Raw genomic sequence first — 16,933 nt, 5'->3', positions numbered from 1 at the left:
ATTACCCATGAGGTCCTGAATGTCATCAAAATGTCTTCCTTTCAATATTTCCTTTATCTTCGAGTAAAGAAAGAAGTCATTGGGGGCCAGATCAGGTGAGTAGGGAGGGTGTTCAATACAGTTATTTGTTTCCTGGCTAAAAACTCCCTCACAGACAGTGCCTGTGAGCGGGTGTATTGTCGTGATGTAAGAGCCATGAATTGTTGGCGAAAAGTTCAGGTCGTCTAACTTTTTCACGCAGCCTATTCAGCACTTCCAAATAGTAAACTTGGTTAACTGTTTGTCCAGTTGGTACAAATTCATAATCCCTCTGATATCAGAAAATGTTACCAACATCGTTGCAACAAGTTCGTAAACTTGTCAGACCTTCATAGTTTCTTATGTCAGTGGAAAAGGATTTCTTTGCACTCAAGCAAAGTGTTATGCTAACCATGGCAGCATGTCAGGAGTTGGGATGTGGCTAGAATGTAACCACATTCTAGGGAGCTGGGTGTCAAGACACACTGGTGATCACTCTTCCATCAGACTTCAACTAGAAGCAGAGAAGTTCTCAACTAGGGCTCTTGAAATAATAATGATAAATTATGAATGAGCACCAGCTATGTATGTGCCCAGGCACTGGTGTGTGTGTGTGTGTGTGTTCTCATTTAATTCTCACCACAACCTTATGAAATAGTTACTGTTACACCATTTTAAAGACGAGGACAATAAGGTCCTTCTTGCCCAAAGTCATATAGCAAAGAGATGGGAATGTCAGACCCTGGCCAAGGTGGAAATGTCTGGCACTTCCACACTCTGTATCTGGTGTGCAACTTTCTAGGAAGAAAAAAGCTGAGCAGACTTAATTTAGGTGAATGGTCTTTTTAGAATTTCCTTCTCTCTTGGGTTGTGCTAAGAGTTATATTTAATTTTAAAAATTAGGAACATTTCAAGTATTTTAGGATAGAAGATAATACACATGAACTAAGTAGATAATTGCCAGAATAATTTCACTCATTTTGCAATTTTATAGATTTTTTGAGGGTTTAGAAAGTAGTTTCTTCGAGGTGTAATTTACATAAAATTTACCCATTTTGTTTGCATACAATTCAATGATTTTTAGTAACTTTATAAGACTTGTGCAACCATCACCACAATCAAGTTTTAGAACATTTCTGTCACCCGCTCCCCCCCCAAAAAAAAATCCCTCATGTTTTCAAGGACATTTTGTTAGAGAATTCCTAGGGGTTTATAGGAGAAGGAGATGGAGAGGGGCAAGAGGAAATGGAAGGAAAAGGGAAGATGACGTAATAAAAAGAAGTGAGTGTTTGGGGGTTTGTAGAGCAAAAAGAGGTCTTAGGGGTGATGTAATTGAAATCTTCATTTCAAAAATGAGAAGAGAAGGGGGGAGAAGTTGGGCAGCCTGCCTGAATTGGTGATACACCGAGTCTGGTTTTCTGAATCACAGCCTATTGCTTGTGTAGTTACCACAATGCAAAGAATGATCAGTGAGTGAAGGACTTCCTCAGAACTATCCTAAGTATTCATGATTTCAAACAACTCTTTGTTTGTTTGTTTGTTTGGGTTTTGCTCATGATTTGTGGTTGGAAAGGGTTCAGCTGCGTGATTTGTCTGTGATCACTGTGACGTGTCCTGAGGGGTTGGGGCTGGAGCATCCACTTCCGGGCTAACGTCCGCACTCACGTGGCTTGTGCCTCGGTGCTCTTGGTCTCCTCTGGTCCACATGGCGGTTCATCTCCCAGGGCCTGTCCACGTGGTTTGAGGTTCTCCTGGCATGGTGGTCTCCAGGTAGTCATACTTAGATGACGTGGCTTTCAACACGGAGGAAGAAGAAGCTGTCAGGATAGTTAACATAAGTGCTTGGATTTGATATATAAAGTTACATCTGCCATAAACTCTTGGTCAGAGCATCCCGTACACAAGGTGGAGGGATCCATGCTGCTTCTTGGTGGGGACAGGCATGATCACAGGGCAGAAGAGCACCTGGGATATGATATGTTGTTGTGCTGACCTTTGGAAAACACAGGAAGCAAGAACTGGACTGGGCAGGTCGACCTCTGAGACATCCTGTCACATTCAGACCTGGTTCTGTCTTGGGAAGATCTAGTAGCCATTGCCTTTTAGGATAAAGTTGAAGCTCCATAGCTAATCCTGGAAGCCCCTCATGAGCCGGCTCCCACCACTTGCCAACGTGCATTCTACTCTCCAGTGACAATAAAAATCTCACTGTCTCTCAAATGTACCAGCTCCTGTGTACTGCTTCTTCCTGTCTGCCCTTCCCATCTCTTCCCAAGTCTTCAGCACACTCTCTCTACCAAGCACTGTTCTTAGCTATCCTTTCAGTCTCAGTTCACATGCCACATGGAAGCCTTTTGTGTGTCTTTTTCTGTTTGTGGCGTGATCCTGTGAGAAGAGGATGTTTTTTCTCAGTCTAATGACTTCTTTAGGCTCTGGCACATTCTAGGCATCCAATAAGTATCGGTTGAATGAATACATTTATACGTGTCACAGATTAAAGGTGGCGGAATTCTGTGTGCACCTTTACGTTGGTGGTGTCACAGGGAGACTTCTCTAAGCAAGAATCGTGGCAGAGCCCAGTTCCACAGAGAAGACACTGACTGCTTAGATGTCACTGCTCAGTTTGACGGGCTGTGTCTTCCCTGTTACTGACTCAGCCACTTGATAGTGTTACAGCCACTGGTTCAGTCCCCAGGACCCAATTATGGAAAGAGAGCAAGGCATGGAAGCATCAGGACACAGTTGTTCTGAGACCACTATGTCAAATGTCATTTTATAGAGAAGAACACTGAGGTCCTTATGAGAAAAATAACTCACTTGGTAGTAGAGCCAATTCACAGCTCTCTGTCCCAGCACATCATGTTGCTTCCCGTAGCCAAAGAAAGCCGCTCTGTAAAGACCCTGCCAAAATCCCACGGAAGTGCTGGTCTGCCTCATGCTGTGGTTCCTGGTTACCCACGGTGCTGTTCTGACCACTAGGAGAATACACAGTGTTTGGTCTATGGGAATAGAGGTATGTAAATGGGAAGGTAATTGCTTTCCATGAAAATTCTGCTCCAAAAGCAAGGTTGAAAACCGTAGCAGCCCGTTGAGAGTTTTAATAAACTCCTAGAGCAAAGATAGTTTTCAACTCCTTCTGGAGAGAACAAGTAAATACAATTATGACCACCTCCTAATTACTTAGATAGAGATCCCCTGGGGTGCCTGTGTTTAAACATAATTAATACTGAATATTGAGAAGAGTAATGAGGCAAAAATGCATTATATGCAGACACACAGTTTTAATTCATATGGGGCAAAACCTAGTTACTAACTATATTAGACAGTCAACACTTGGGGCAAATTTCCCTGATTTGTAATAATGGATATCACCTGCTTTTGTTACAAAAAAAGAATTAGCACAGAGAGGGAGGCAACTGAACACTGAAGAGCTAAAATGTGTTTTTATTTTAACTTTTGGGCTGTTAAATCTGGACTGACAAGCCGTTGACAAGTATGATTATATTGAGAGATGAACTATGGGTGGTTCTGGAATTAGAAGAAAGCAGTGGAGGAATAAATATGCTGTTTTCTCAAGTGAGATCCAGAATCTTTGGTACTCCTATGTGGACTCCATACCCTGCAGTTGCTAAATTAACCTTACTTGTTAGTGAGTTCGAAAGTTGTTTTTCCTGTTAGTGATCATTTGAGAGATTTTTTCCTCAGTCAGGTGAAACCTGCCAATTAAGGATACTCCTCATCCCTTACAAGAAAACCTCGTACCTTCTGCTCTTTGACCTACCACTTCCTGCAAATCTGGAGATGGCCAGATAGGATAGTCTTCAGGACTGTCTTCAAAGACTTGGCATTTGGATAAATGACAACTTTTGTTCGGAGGGTTTTTCTGGACAGACGTTTTATTGGAAGGCTCATCTCACTTGTGTTATTAGTGTCCTGCTGCTGGCCATTCACAGATGCTTCTCCTGTTTTGCATCCCTCCTATTGTACGTCTCTGGGCTCTCCTAGTCTGGCTTCTCACTTAGTAACTAAACCTTCACTTTGGATTCATTTCCTCCCCTCTTAGAATGGAATTTTCAAACTTTCCAGGCTCCCCTGATCTCTCTGGCCTAGCTCTCGATTCTCTTGTGCTCCTTCTGCAAGGGGCCTCAGGCCAGTTTCACCTTTGTTTCGGTTCATTCAGGACTTTATTCTCCTGGCTCTGAAGTCAAAGGACACCCTTGCCTGTTTGCGTATCCACCACAGTTGAGCCCAATTGTTGTGGGGAAAGCTGGGAAGACTCTCTGTACTAGAACGAGTCTTGTTAGAGGTCATTTCCTCCCAGGGGCTTCCTTTCTGGGAGAAGACAGTTTCCCTCCTGCTTTAGTCCTAGGACCCCAACACACAGCCCTGGACACTCAACCCAGGAACCTCTAAGGTGACCCTCTCCTCGAGGTGCTCAGCTTCTGAGTTGCAAACCATACTGAGCATATCTCCACAGTCCTGGGACCTGGCTTGCCCAAACCTCTTGAGGTGTCCAGGTTTCTAGGAAAACAAAATTTATTGATGTTGTGAGTTCTGTACAATAGCATGAACCACTCAAAACATTTCCTAGTACATGGGGGGCTACCTACCCATCCACCTCTCTGCATTTCTGTTGGTCGCATGATGTAGTTCCAGGTATTTTAATTAAACAAAGCAATAATCTGTTGCCAAGACACTGTCCCTGGAAGGATATGCATTACCAACAGCCAAGGGAGCAGTAGTGACGATTGTTCCCCACAAGAAAGTGGTTCAGAGGGTTTTCTCCTGCCTAATTCTTGTGGAAATTGCAACCAGTGGTAGGAGATACATTTTTGTTTCCTTTAATCACTGTGAGTTAAAATTAGATTGATCACTGATTGATGATCATTCTGCATGGTTTCTTTTTCAAAAAGGTAAAAATGACAAGAAACCTTTGTTTTTTTTTGATACTATTTTTCTTGTATTTTAAGTTTAGATGTTAAATTTGGGAAGAATGGTTATCTGAACAATAGTCTTCTAATACATGTGTGCTATTTATTGAGATCTTTAGTTTAATTTCATCTTTTAGCAATGATTTGTAGATTAACTTTCAAAAATTTTAGTCCTGTGTAATTTCTGATTTGTGGTGCTTTTTAAGAAGTATTGTTTTTGTAATTTTCCAACTTTTTGCTGCTGGTATTTCAATACAACTAATTTTTTTTTTATTGACCTGGTATTTTGAGGCGTTGCTAAGTTAACCCCGTAATTTTATTAGGTTTTCTTGTCAATTCCTTTAGATTTTCTACATAGATTAATTATGTCTTCTACAAATAGAGACAATTTTATATTTCTTCCTATACACTCCTTTTTTTTTTTTTTTTTCCTGGAGTTTCCACGTTGTGGCCGTCATCCTTTATTTACCCCCGGAACGGCTCCTTTACACTCTTTGTACCTGTCTTTTTTTTCTTTTTTCTTTTTTTCTTGCCTATTCCACTGAGTAGGGCATCCAGTTCAATATTGAATAGAAGTAGTAAGGGTAGTATCTTTGCCTAGTTCCTGATCATGGGTGGGGTGGAGGAGCATTTTTTTTTTTCCAACATAAGTATTATTTTAGCTTTAAGTGTTTTGTAGATGCTATTTTCAGGTTAAGAAGTTTACGTTCTGTTACTAGTTTTCATCATGAATAAGTGTTTGTCATAATTTACCACATCTATAGAGAGAATCTTTATCTTTTTCACTTTGTTGATAAAGTCAATTACATTGATGGATATTTGAATGTTATATCAACCTTGCGGTCCTAAGGTAAACTCCATTCACCCCTTTATAAATTGCTGGATTTTACTTGCTCATATTTTATAGAGGATTTAAAAAAAATCTGTACTCATAGAGTATTGGTCTGGAATTTTTCTTTTCTCGTAATGTTTTTGTCAGGTTTTGGTATCGGTTTTATGCTGGCCTCATAAAATGAGTTGGGAAATGTTCTGTCCTCCTGTGTTTTCTGAAAGAGCATGTGTACGCACGTGTAAGATTAATATTATATTTTCTAAATGTTTGATGACATTCTCCAGTGAAATCATGTAGTCCTGGAGGTGTTTGTTCAATGTGTTTGTAGAAGTCTTTTGAATAAGCATTCCATTTATTTTATATAGGGTTATTCATACATTTTATTTCTTCTTGAGTCAGTTTTGATAAGTTACGTTTTTCAAAGAATTTGTTTCATCGATGGTATTGAATTAATTGGCATAAAGTTGTTTATGATATCCCCTTAGTACACTTTTTATCTGTAGGATCAGTCATTATACCTACTCTTTCCTTTCTTGGTTAGTCTTGCTCAAGCTTTCTCAATTTTATTAATATTTTAAAGAAGCAGTTTTATTTTCCTAATTATTTTCTCTAAGTTGTTTAGATTTCATCTTTCTCAGGAGTAAATTTCTTATGTCTGACATTTATCTCAGCTCTGATTAGTTTATGAAGATGCTTTTCTATCAGAGAAGACCCATACCAAACCACGAAATCACTTTTAACATGCACCCTATAAATACAACTCTACAAAGAATAGGCGTATAATAACTGAATGTTGTATCCACATGTCAAATTGATTACACACTGAGATGTGTTCTGCCAGCATTTCCAATCCCAACTTTAGTGGTTCAATTTAAAAACCATCTGAAGGTGATTGAAAATATGTTTTAGCTAAATTCATTCTATTGAAGAGGACACTTCTTAAGAGCAAGTATTCTCTCCTGTGACACTGGTGAGTAATCCCACTTGTCACCTACGTACTATAAATCATTATACTACAAATCTATTAGCTTATGATTCATATCTGGCCTGCCTTGTAAAAACAAAGATAAAACATTACTTTAGACTGAATGATTTAATGCACACTGAATGAATAGACTTTATCTGAGTTCAGCTTTATTCTCTCTGAGCACTTGTTATTTTCAGGAAGAAAATTGAGTTCTAAATTGAGAAGGTGCATTAACTCTTTCAGATAATGGAATGACAGATACATCTTCCTAAATAGCTTCCTGGAGGCCTAATGAAATGTATGCCTTTCTTCAGTTCTTATCTTTCTGATTGGAAGTACTTTATACCGTGTTTCCCTGAAAATAAGACCTAACCGGACCATCAGCTCTAATGTGTCTTTTAGAGCAAAAATTAATATAAGACCCGGTATTATATTATATTATACCGGATTATATTATATTATATTATATTATACCTGGTCTTATATTAAAATAAGACTGGGTCTTATATTAATTTTTGCTTCAAAAGACGCATTAGAACTGATGGTCCAGCTAGGTCTTATTTTTGGGGAAACACGGTACAAGGGGGAGACTCTTTTCTTGGTCTTACCTTGGCTTGGTCTCCCATCATTTCTTTAAAGTAAATTCCTAGCTTTTCCTTCCACCCTTTTTTCTCTGAAGGCAGTAACAAACCTGTGTTGATTAATAAGATTTCATTAATAAGGACAATTGTTGCCATGGTTTCACAGCTATGTGTGGTAGTTATTGGGGTACTTATTTAATTTCCCATGAAGAGTGCCACAATAGCATGGACCCTCACACAAAATGATACTCAGTTCTGGGCCATGTACATTGGACCTTTTTGCAAGTGGTGGACCTTACTTGGTGCATCTATGAACAGTCGTGTATAAAGAGAATATTAAATAATTTCCAATGTGAGTTTATTTAATTTTTTGTAAAGTTCATTCAAATTAAAAAGATATACTTCCTTGAGATTGTCTTCTTAATGTTAATACTTACTTAACAAAGTGCAATTTTCAGAATTAAGAAATATTGGAGGATGCCATGTAGGAAGCTGTAGGTCAGATTTAGTCAGTGCTCTACTGAGCTGCTTTTTGCATATGTTGACTTTTCCCCATCCTTACAACACTACCTTTTAGATAGGTGTAAGTATGTCCTTTTTGTTTTTGCTTTCAGATGTAGGATGTGTCAGTGTAAGAAGGCAGAAAGAAAGAATGAGAACAGATAGAGAGAAAGGCATTCTAGATAGAACTTAGTTAGGGTTTGAAAACGAATCTGAGTTTAAATTCTCACCTCTGTACTTACTGGTGGTTTGGCCAGGGATGGAGCTTTATCCCATAGGCAAAGACAGAATGGCTGTGAAGAGAATGTTCATCTGGCAGCCAGGTAGATGATGGAAACTAAAGTAAGGACACCATATATTTATAGCATTTATTGGGTATTGTCCGTGAGGGGGAGAATTTCCCTCCTCTACCCCTCTTGAGTTCTTATGGGTGAACTAATAATAAAATTGAAAAAGGCCAGAGTAATAATAAGAAAAAATAATTTAATATATGCACACAGGAGACCATAAATGATACTCTCAGAATGATGAGCTAGCAGCTTTCTGTACTTTTTAGGCAAAGAAACAATAAATTTGATGAATTGACAGGACAAAGATACTTGAGTTTGGGTGCCCGCCAGTGTGAAATCTAAACTGAGTTTGGGCTTGGGTAGCACAAGGGTAGCAAGGTTTGTTTATGTGAGCTTTTTGGCCCTGGATTCCTTAACTCTAGTGATAAGGTTCTCTCTCTTAGGAAACTCAACCCCCCACCCGAACAAGTAGGGCACCTTTCACAGGGGAGATTTATATCCCGCATGCAAAGCGAGAGGGAGCCAACATGCCCTTTTAGCACTGGCTGCCTGTCAGGTAACTGTAATTCAGAGTAATCAGTATGCCATTTTGGTATATTTTGGGGTACCCTGCTCTGTGTCCCAGCAGTGTGTTCAGCTGTTTAGTGAACATAAGGGGAGATGAGACGCAGCTTCTGCTGTTATGAAAACTGTAGTCCATGAAAAAGAGGGAGATAAATATCTATCTGTGATCCAAGTGAGTGAAATCTGCACTAAACAGAAGTATAAACAGTGGATTGTGGGGTCCAGAGCGAGGGATTCTGCTTAGATGAACAGTGGCACGAGGGGGACAGGTTTGGATGGCATTAGAATCAGGTGTAGACGGATGAGTGATTTCATGAGGTGAAAAAAGGGGAGAAGGGCATTGTATGCTGAGGAAGGAAAATGCTCACGGCAGAGAAGGGGCCAAAGTGAAAAGTACATGGCATTTGGGAGAATACAAAGGAGTCAGATGAAGCAAAATTGAGGAGTGTACCTCTCTCCCTCTCCTTCCTCTCTCTCTCTCTTCTTTCTCCCTTCTTCCCTTCCTCCCTCTTTTCCTTCCACCCTCTCTCCCTCCCTCTATCACTCAATTCCTTCTTTCCATTCAACTTCTAACGTCCTTCCCTCTCCTTCCCTCTCTGCCTCGTAATAGTCCTCCACCCTTTCTTCCTGCAACATCTTCTTCCTCCATCCTTCCTGCCACAGTCACATGCCAGGCCCTGGGAATATGTGCTGAACCAAACATTTTGCCCCCCTCCGTGGAGCTTAGAGTCCAGCCTAGCAGGGGCAGCTCTCCTTTCATTAGGAACGTAGGCTTGGGAGTTACACAGAGAATCAGGGAATGATTCACAACTAGAATGATTCACAACGAGCTGGGAAGCTATTTCAGTAGACCCAGAGAAGACAAACTCAAAGCTTTTATCAGTAAAATCTCATGGCCCTGGGAAGACGGGCTGTATGCAATTGATTGTTATCAGAGCTCAGTGGAATTACTGCACAGTGTAGTATAAAGGTTCAGAGCATGAACCTAGCAGCCAGACTACCTGGGTTTGTGTCTCAGTTCCAGTCCTTACTAGGTGTTTAACCTTGGACAAATTGTTTACTTCTCGGACTCAGTTACTTATTTACAAAATGGAGATTATAATAGTCATACCTCCCTAATAGAGTTGTCATGGGGAGTAAAGCAGTTCATAGGTGTAACTGCTTAGAAAAGTGCTTGGCACATGTTAGCCCTATATAAATATAGGCTATGATTATTTAATTATTTCCAGTTTGCTAAATAAGAATGAACTTCTACAAGAGGAGCTAATCGGTCCCTCTTTTGCTAGAAGCAATTGGTCCTGTAGTTTGTGTAGAAGTGACGAGCTTGTCAGGATTATAACATATCCCAATGTTACCAGGAAAAAATAAAATAGTAGCAATTATTCAGAGCCAATCTGGTCATTGTTCTATTACTTCCCTTTCCAATCTTGGGAAGAAATTTAAGTGAAGAAAAGTAAACACACACATACACACACACACATATATCAAGTTTTAGAGGAGAAAAGTATGTTCAGTGGTTTACTAATTTTGCTTAAGATTCAGAAATGTCTTACAAACTGAAATCCAGGCCTTGGGTACCATTGGGGTGGAGAGAGAGGCCCCAAGAGACTCATCTTCTATTTTCATTGTCTAAGCGAATGGTCCATTAGCACAGCTCATTGAAGCTGAGCCTGTACATAATGTGTACCTCCCAGGGCAAAGAGGCTAGGTGGACGTTTCCTAGTGGTGGAAAGCAGCGTTATTTTTCCTAGAGGAAGAAAGTGAACATTCCAACTTTTTGTACATAATGGTAAAAATAAGAAAGAGCAGTAGATAGTGGGCAAAGAAATTCCCAAGATAATATCAGTGTTCAAAGGAAAATGCCTATGTTCATAATTAGTTTAATAATTTTGGTTTTCAATAAAGGTTTGTTCTTATTAGCTATTCAGTTAAATGGTGTTAATTTTAAGGTCCATCAGTTTAAGAAGAACATCTATGCACTTTCAGGCAGGTTTGTGTTATTAGCAAAGTGATATAAAATGAAAAATTTCAGTAAGCTCATTACAGATTTGAACTGTTTATCTTTTAAAAATAAGCTTCAAAAATCTTAAATTCTTATATCCACAACAAAAAGTAATATCTATAAGGATCAATAATTAAGCTTCCTAGTGTATAGTAATCGAGTTGTTCTTTTTTCCCTAGGTTCTGCCATAATTTTGAAAACATTAATTTCAAATTGCCAGGTATTTACATCTTTAACCATTTTAAATTTGGTATCCCCAAGCAAGAGTGAAGCATCAGTGTTTCTTATTTCTAGTGAGTCTGTCCTTTAATCACTCAGCTTTTCTGCGAAGGAACAGCTAAGCCTCATGTGTCGAAAGCCTGCCATCTGAGCACGGCCTCCCACTCCTTGCGGTCAGGTTGACTCTGAGACGAGAGCCACCACAATTTCCGTTTCCCAGGAGTAGCACCACCACATAAAACCAGCCCCACCAGTTCACCCAAATCTGTAGTAGGGCCTACGGCCACCATGCTGTTACTGAATTGACGTGCAGGCAGTCTTGGATCAATTAATTAGTAAGCCTAATTGAAGTGAAATATAATTAACCGTACAATATTAAGCTGTCCAAATTTAACTCCACTGAAATTATGTAATGAATCTGGAACATAAAGGATTACTAGCAAAAAGAAAACAGATATCAGTAAAGATCACTCTTGGTGAATCCTCCTCACTCACCTTTAACTACCCGTGACTCTTGTGACTTAGGCAGTATGTATTTTGAAACATGTGGCCCACGATGTGAAAATCAAACACGCACAGACACACATGCATGCACAAGTTGGACGCCTTTGCCTCATGGGTTTAATAAATCTGTCTGATGTGATTAATAAAAGGTAACCCAGTGCATATAGACACGGTAGCACCCATCTAGGATAGATGCTAGTTGGAAGGTAGTTTTCTATATGGCTTACCATGTGGTTGTATTTGTAGAAAATCTTAGTGAACATCAAAACTCAACCAGACATTGACACTTCATCCTTGTTTGATGAACCAAATTTAAAATGCTTTAAAATTCAAATGCCTGGCAGTTTGAAATTAATGTGTTTACAATTATGTCATGATTTAGTGAAAAGACAAATCCAAATACATGCTTGAAATACAACATTGATTGATTTGTAATGGTAAAAAATCATATTGACTAGTTTAATTATTCATCCAGAATTGTAAAAGCAGGCACCATTTTTCCATAAATGAATCTGCATATTGAAACAATTAGAAATATCTTTCTTGTAGAATCCCACCAAACTGTCATTTGGTTCTGTTTTTTAAAATAAAAAGAAATGATTTTAGACAACAAAATATTTCAAATGCATTTTGATATTTAATCTTTAATAAGTGTAGAATTTAAAAGCGTATCCATGAATATGCATGGCCAAAGGCATACTTAAGTAATAGATATAAATTATTTATGATGAGAGGACACAGAGACAGTAAGGGGAGAGGGAAGTTATGGGCAGTGATAGACTTGCCATTTGGGGATGTACATATTCAGACTGAAGGTAAGTAAAGAGTTTAAGAAAATACCAGATTCACCTAATGGACGCTGATTATTTAAGCTCATTTGTTTGTAAAGGTTATTTAAACTGTTTAGGAATTCTTTTTGACAAGCCATATGTTGCAACAGCCAGAGTTCTTTCACACAGAAAGATTTCGCAGGTTGTTTTGAGTTTCATTGTTTACTGGCAAACCATAATAGCAATTTTAGTTTTGTTTTTGTCTCAATTATGTGAAAGTGAGAACATGACTAATTAATTCTCTCAAGTTGATAACACCCTTGAAAAATTTTGAACATTTATACTGTAAATCCTCTCAAATTACTTTCCCCACTGAATAGTGTGTGCCGCATACAGTTTGTGAGTTTCAAAGATTCTCCATTTGGGTACAAATTCTAAATCTTGACAAAAATGGCTTCATGGATTACTCTATAGATAATTAAATATCAGTGGTAGCTGAGTATATGAAATATACCAATAACTGATAATGTACCATTTTATAGTTCCCGTATAATTATTCTAGTGTTTTACCTTAAGCAACTTTTTCACTGATGTTCCTATATCATTTACTTACTTATTTTTCACATTTTCTCACAAAAAACAAGAAATTCCCTGTTTTGCAGTAGCCACATATGTTTAAAGCAAAATAAATTTCCAAATAGAGGAGTCCTCATAATGTTTCTTCAGGATGTTTATAATTTCATGCATGTGTGAAAGATGAGAATGTGATTCCCAGGTACTAAATATCCCTCAGCCATTCACGTTCAGTACTGTTATCTGGAATAAAACGAGATTAAATTTGCAGAATGGCAAATTACTGAAAATAATGACACTAAGGCAACTCATTAATCTTTATCTGCTTGTCTATTTGTTATAGCCTGGATAAAATGGAAAAATTCATTTGGGGGGCCAATCAGATGGAAAAGGGTCTTACTATTATGAAGAGAAACATGGGGCTGAAAATGTTTTTTTTTTTCTTTTAAAATTATCCACAGCACCTTTTTCTTACATGCCTCTGTTTTTCTTTTAGTGGCAAAGCATTTCTATAACACTGGTTGAGAAAGTTCAGATGATTGCTGTAATCCTAGGATCCCTGTTCTTAATAGCCAGTGTGACCTGGCTCCTCTGGTCGGCCTTCAGCCCCTATGCAGTGTGGCAGAGGAAGGACGTCCTTTTTCAAATCTGCTATGGAATGTATGGTTTTATGGATCTAGTGTGCATAGGTAAGACCATGCTATTGAACGTTAACAAACTGTCAGTAATCCGTTTCTTGCAGCTATCGTATTGTCACCAGTTGGATGTAATAGAGAATGTTGGGGTTCGCACAATCCTCATTCGTGCGAACGAATTAACTATCTGGGGCATCACAATCTGGCCACTTTTCTCCCAAAGCAGAGCATCTGTATTCCCAAGTACTCTGAAAAAATTAACAGGATAATGCCCATGTAAAGTGACATATTTTGCAATGCAAAGGAAGGAGGAGTGGAAGAAATTACTTGGAGTGGGCAATATAAGGACAGACCTTTATTTCTAAGGAATCAGAGCAAATCAGCCTCCCTTCACAAAGCTGGGATAGTATTGACTGATGGGGTTGGTGATAATTGTGTTTGGGGAGAGGACGCACACCTGGAGGTCTTAACGTCATGGATGGCGTGGTGACTCAGATTCTGCACGGGCGCAAAGGGCTCCTTGGAAGGGTGGAGGCTTGGGGACAGTTTTCCTTGCTGCCCTGTGTCTTTTTGTTTCACATTAGATTCAGGGGCTTAGAAGAGAAAAAGGATCAAACATTTTAGCTTAAACAGATCCTACGATGAAAGGTTACTTACATGTTTCGCCCGATCTGTTGTATCCCTAATGCCATGAGGAAATGGAAACCGGTCGTGCAGTGCTGTATGGTGACCAGTTGGCAATGGGAGGTAGGGATGGAGAGGGACAACACCGTACCGAGGAGCCATTCCCTGTTGTGATGGGGTTTAGAGCTTAGTGGGATGTACAAAGAGCTGAGGGGGGCAGCCATGGTTTAAAGCAGTGGTTCTCCAAGTGGGGTCTGAGGACCACCAGCAGCAGCAGCCTGCGGCCCCTTTATAGAAATGTGCATTCTCAGGCCCCACCCCAGACCTGCCACGTCGGAACCTTTGGCCCCAGCCACCTGTGTTTCACAAGCCCCCCCAAGGCTCTGATGCACGTAAAGTTGACCACTGCTGACTTCAGGGGATGGTACTGCACTGGGGTCAAATGACTTAGCCTGTAATCCTGGCCTCCGCTTGAACACATCAGTTCCATCTGTCCATATTCCTGTTTTCTCACCTGTAAAAATGGGAATAACCAGTCCCAGCTCACAGACCTAAAGAAAGGAAATAGTGATTATAAAATAATGTTATTAATTACACGTTGTAGATTAAGTGAAGTTTAGTAAGTCACAAACATTAAAATAGTGTGACTCACTTAATGCCTCTGCTCACTAGAGCCTTAATGAGGCGAGCAGTTGCAATATTCACAGGCATTTTTTTTCTAAGAGAACTCTATAAATTTTAAAGTTTGATCAGCTTGAATTTCCCCTCCTTATCTTCTTTTCTCTTTGTCACTAGTACAAGACTAATAAACGAGAAAATGATCAAATTTCAGGCCAGAAAGGCAAAAAGAAAGAAGGGAAATGTCATGAATAATATGTAAACTGAGCAGATGTTGCCTGGATAATTGGACTAATCATGTATATGAACAATTTGCATTAAATGTGATAATGCATATGTAAGCAATTGGAAATTCTAAATCTCTGTACAAATATAATCTCTAGGGTAATGCTCTAAATAAAGAAGAATCACAAATTGTTCTATAAATCCCTCAGCAAATTCAGAGATAGTGTTTGTTTTGTTTTTCAACATTTTCAAATGTTATAAGATGTGGTATTCCGTTGATATTAAAAGGGGAGGTGAAAAACAAAAGAACCATTGGATTCCCAATCCAACCTGAAGGGAAAAACAATTCCAGTTGGCTTTCTTGACATTATTATAGCACTAAAAGGGCCATATATTTCCTGGCTAGGAAATCATTTTCCTGAATTTCACAGCTTGCATTTGAGTTATTGTATCTCAAATTTTGATTGTTAACACGATACTTTTAATCAAGGTTATTAGAATTCTGCTTTTGAAAGCACTATATATATGAACTAATGATCTTTCAACAATATATGACATATTTGGGATTCCCTTCTGAAATCTGGGTGTTTACCCATTTTACAAAGTCAAGTTTCTTAGGAACAAAAACCAATTGACATTTTCCTGAAGACACTTTGGAGAATGAATCTTTATCTAAATTTTAAATATTGACAATACTCTCCATTGTCTTTTGGCTCAAACCTAAATGTCATTACTCAATGATTTATTTGTATATTTTGAAAGATATTAAAGAATTCAGATTGAACAATATTGTTGATTTCACTTAGCAATCTCATTAATTAGTCTGTTTGGGCCAAGAGAAAAATCTCATTTTTTTCCCCCAAGAAATTAGGCAACTACCATAGTCAAAAAAGCAAATACAGGTAGGCTTCCAATCGCCAAATGGATCATAGGCTGTAATAGAGCCGATGCTTTCCTGCCCCCAAGGAGCTTCCACCTGCATGGGGAGGACGGACATGTAAGTAGGTAACTGGAATACAGTGGGATTTCACAGTTATGGAACCATGCACAGGAGATGGTAGTTAGACAAAGTAGGGAGAGATTAATGCTGGGGTGTTGTGTGCAGAGAGGGGACAGTTTCAGGCAGATTTCATGGGCCAGTGAGAGCCAAGTAGGCTGATAAATGAATAGATGCTTTGCAAATGGGAGATGGCTTCCTTGTCACCGGTGGAGGATGAAATATTGGCTTGCCATTCGGAGGGCTTTAAATAGTTGGAAACATTCCTGCATTCCTGTTCGGCTGAGCTTTTCAAAAGTGTTTATACCTAAATGAGAAGGAGCAGGTTGGCCGCTTCATAAATGCTCTTTTTAAAGAATAATTCTTAAAATCTATAGAAGATTATTCTAGAATCAAAAAATGTTATAATCCAGCCAGGTGTATGTAATACTTAGGAGGAGATTATTATTGGATTGTTAAATAGCTGTAAAGTAAGCTGTAAAATAAATGTAAAGATCTGTAGAAAATTTATTTACTTGGGGAAATTTATTTACTTGTAACGAGACACAGTGTATTGGTTTGTTGCTTTCATTCGTTATTAATTATTGCATTTTCTGATTTCCCAAGATCCTTCTTGGGAAACCTTCCCAAGTTTCTTCTTGCTATTAAAGTTTTGAATTCTCCCAAGGGTCGAGGTACTATTGTAGTTGAAATACCTAAATCAAGCCTGCCCAGTAGAGCTTTCTGCAGTGATGAAAATGTTGCATATCTGTGTTTTCCAGTATCGTAGACACTGGCTACCTTCGGCTATTGAGCACTTGAAAAGTAGTTAGTGAGAATGAGAAACTGAATTTTAAGTTTAATTTTATTTAAATTAATTTAAATTTAACTTAAACATGTGGCTAGTTGGCGACCATATTGGACAGATTTTGAGATGACGGATTTATAAATGCACGAGAGTTTGATTAACGAGTTTCACCTTGTCTGTATAAATAGGTTGTGTTTCCTTAATGACAAAGAAACTGTTCCACAAGAGGTGAATAAAGTGAGCATGAGTTTAATAGGATTAAGGGAAGGAAGGATATTAAAGGTGAGGGTGGTGC

At 38.8% G+C, this 16,933-nt stretch overlaps 1 protein-coding gene across 1 annotated transcript in view; it reads left to right on the top strand.

The window, feature by feature from the left end:
- MARCHF11 (membrane associated ring-CH-type finger 11) overlaps positions 1-16,933 on the top strand; it is a 95,291-nt gene that overhangs the window by 59,620 nt on the left and 18,738 nt on the right. Inside the window, exon 3 of the mRNA XM_033110778.1 lies at positions 13,249-13,441. Within this exon, the coding sequence (XP_032966669.1) occupies positions 13,249-13,441 (193 nt within the window). The remainder of the gene's footprint in view (positions 1-13,248; positions 13,442-16,933) is intronic.

This window comes from Rhinolophus ferrumequinum, chromosome 7, assembly GCF_004115265.2.
Source record: "Rhinolophus ferrumequinum isolate MPI-CBG mRhiFer1 chromosome 7, mRhiFer1_v1.p, whole genome shotgun sequence".
NCBI classification, from domain to species: Eukaryota; Metazoa; Chordata; class Mammalia; order Chiroptera; family Rhinolophidae; genus Rhinolophus; species Rhinolophus ferrumequinum.
The sequence above is the reverse complement of the archived record's forward strand: the minus strand, read 5'-3'. Positions and strand labels throughout refer to the sequence as shown.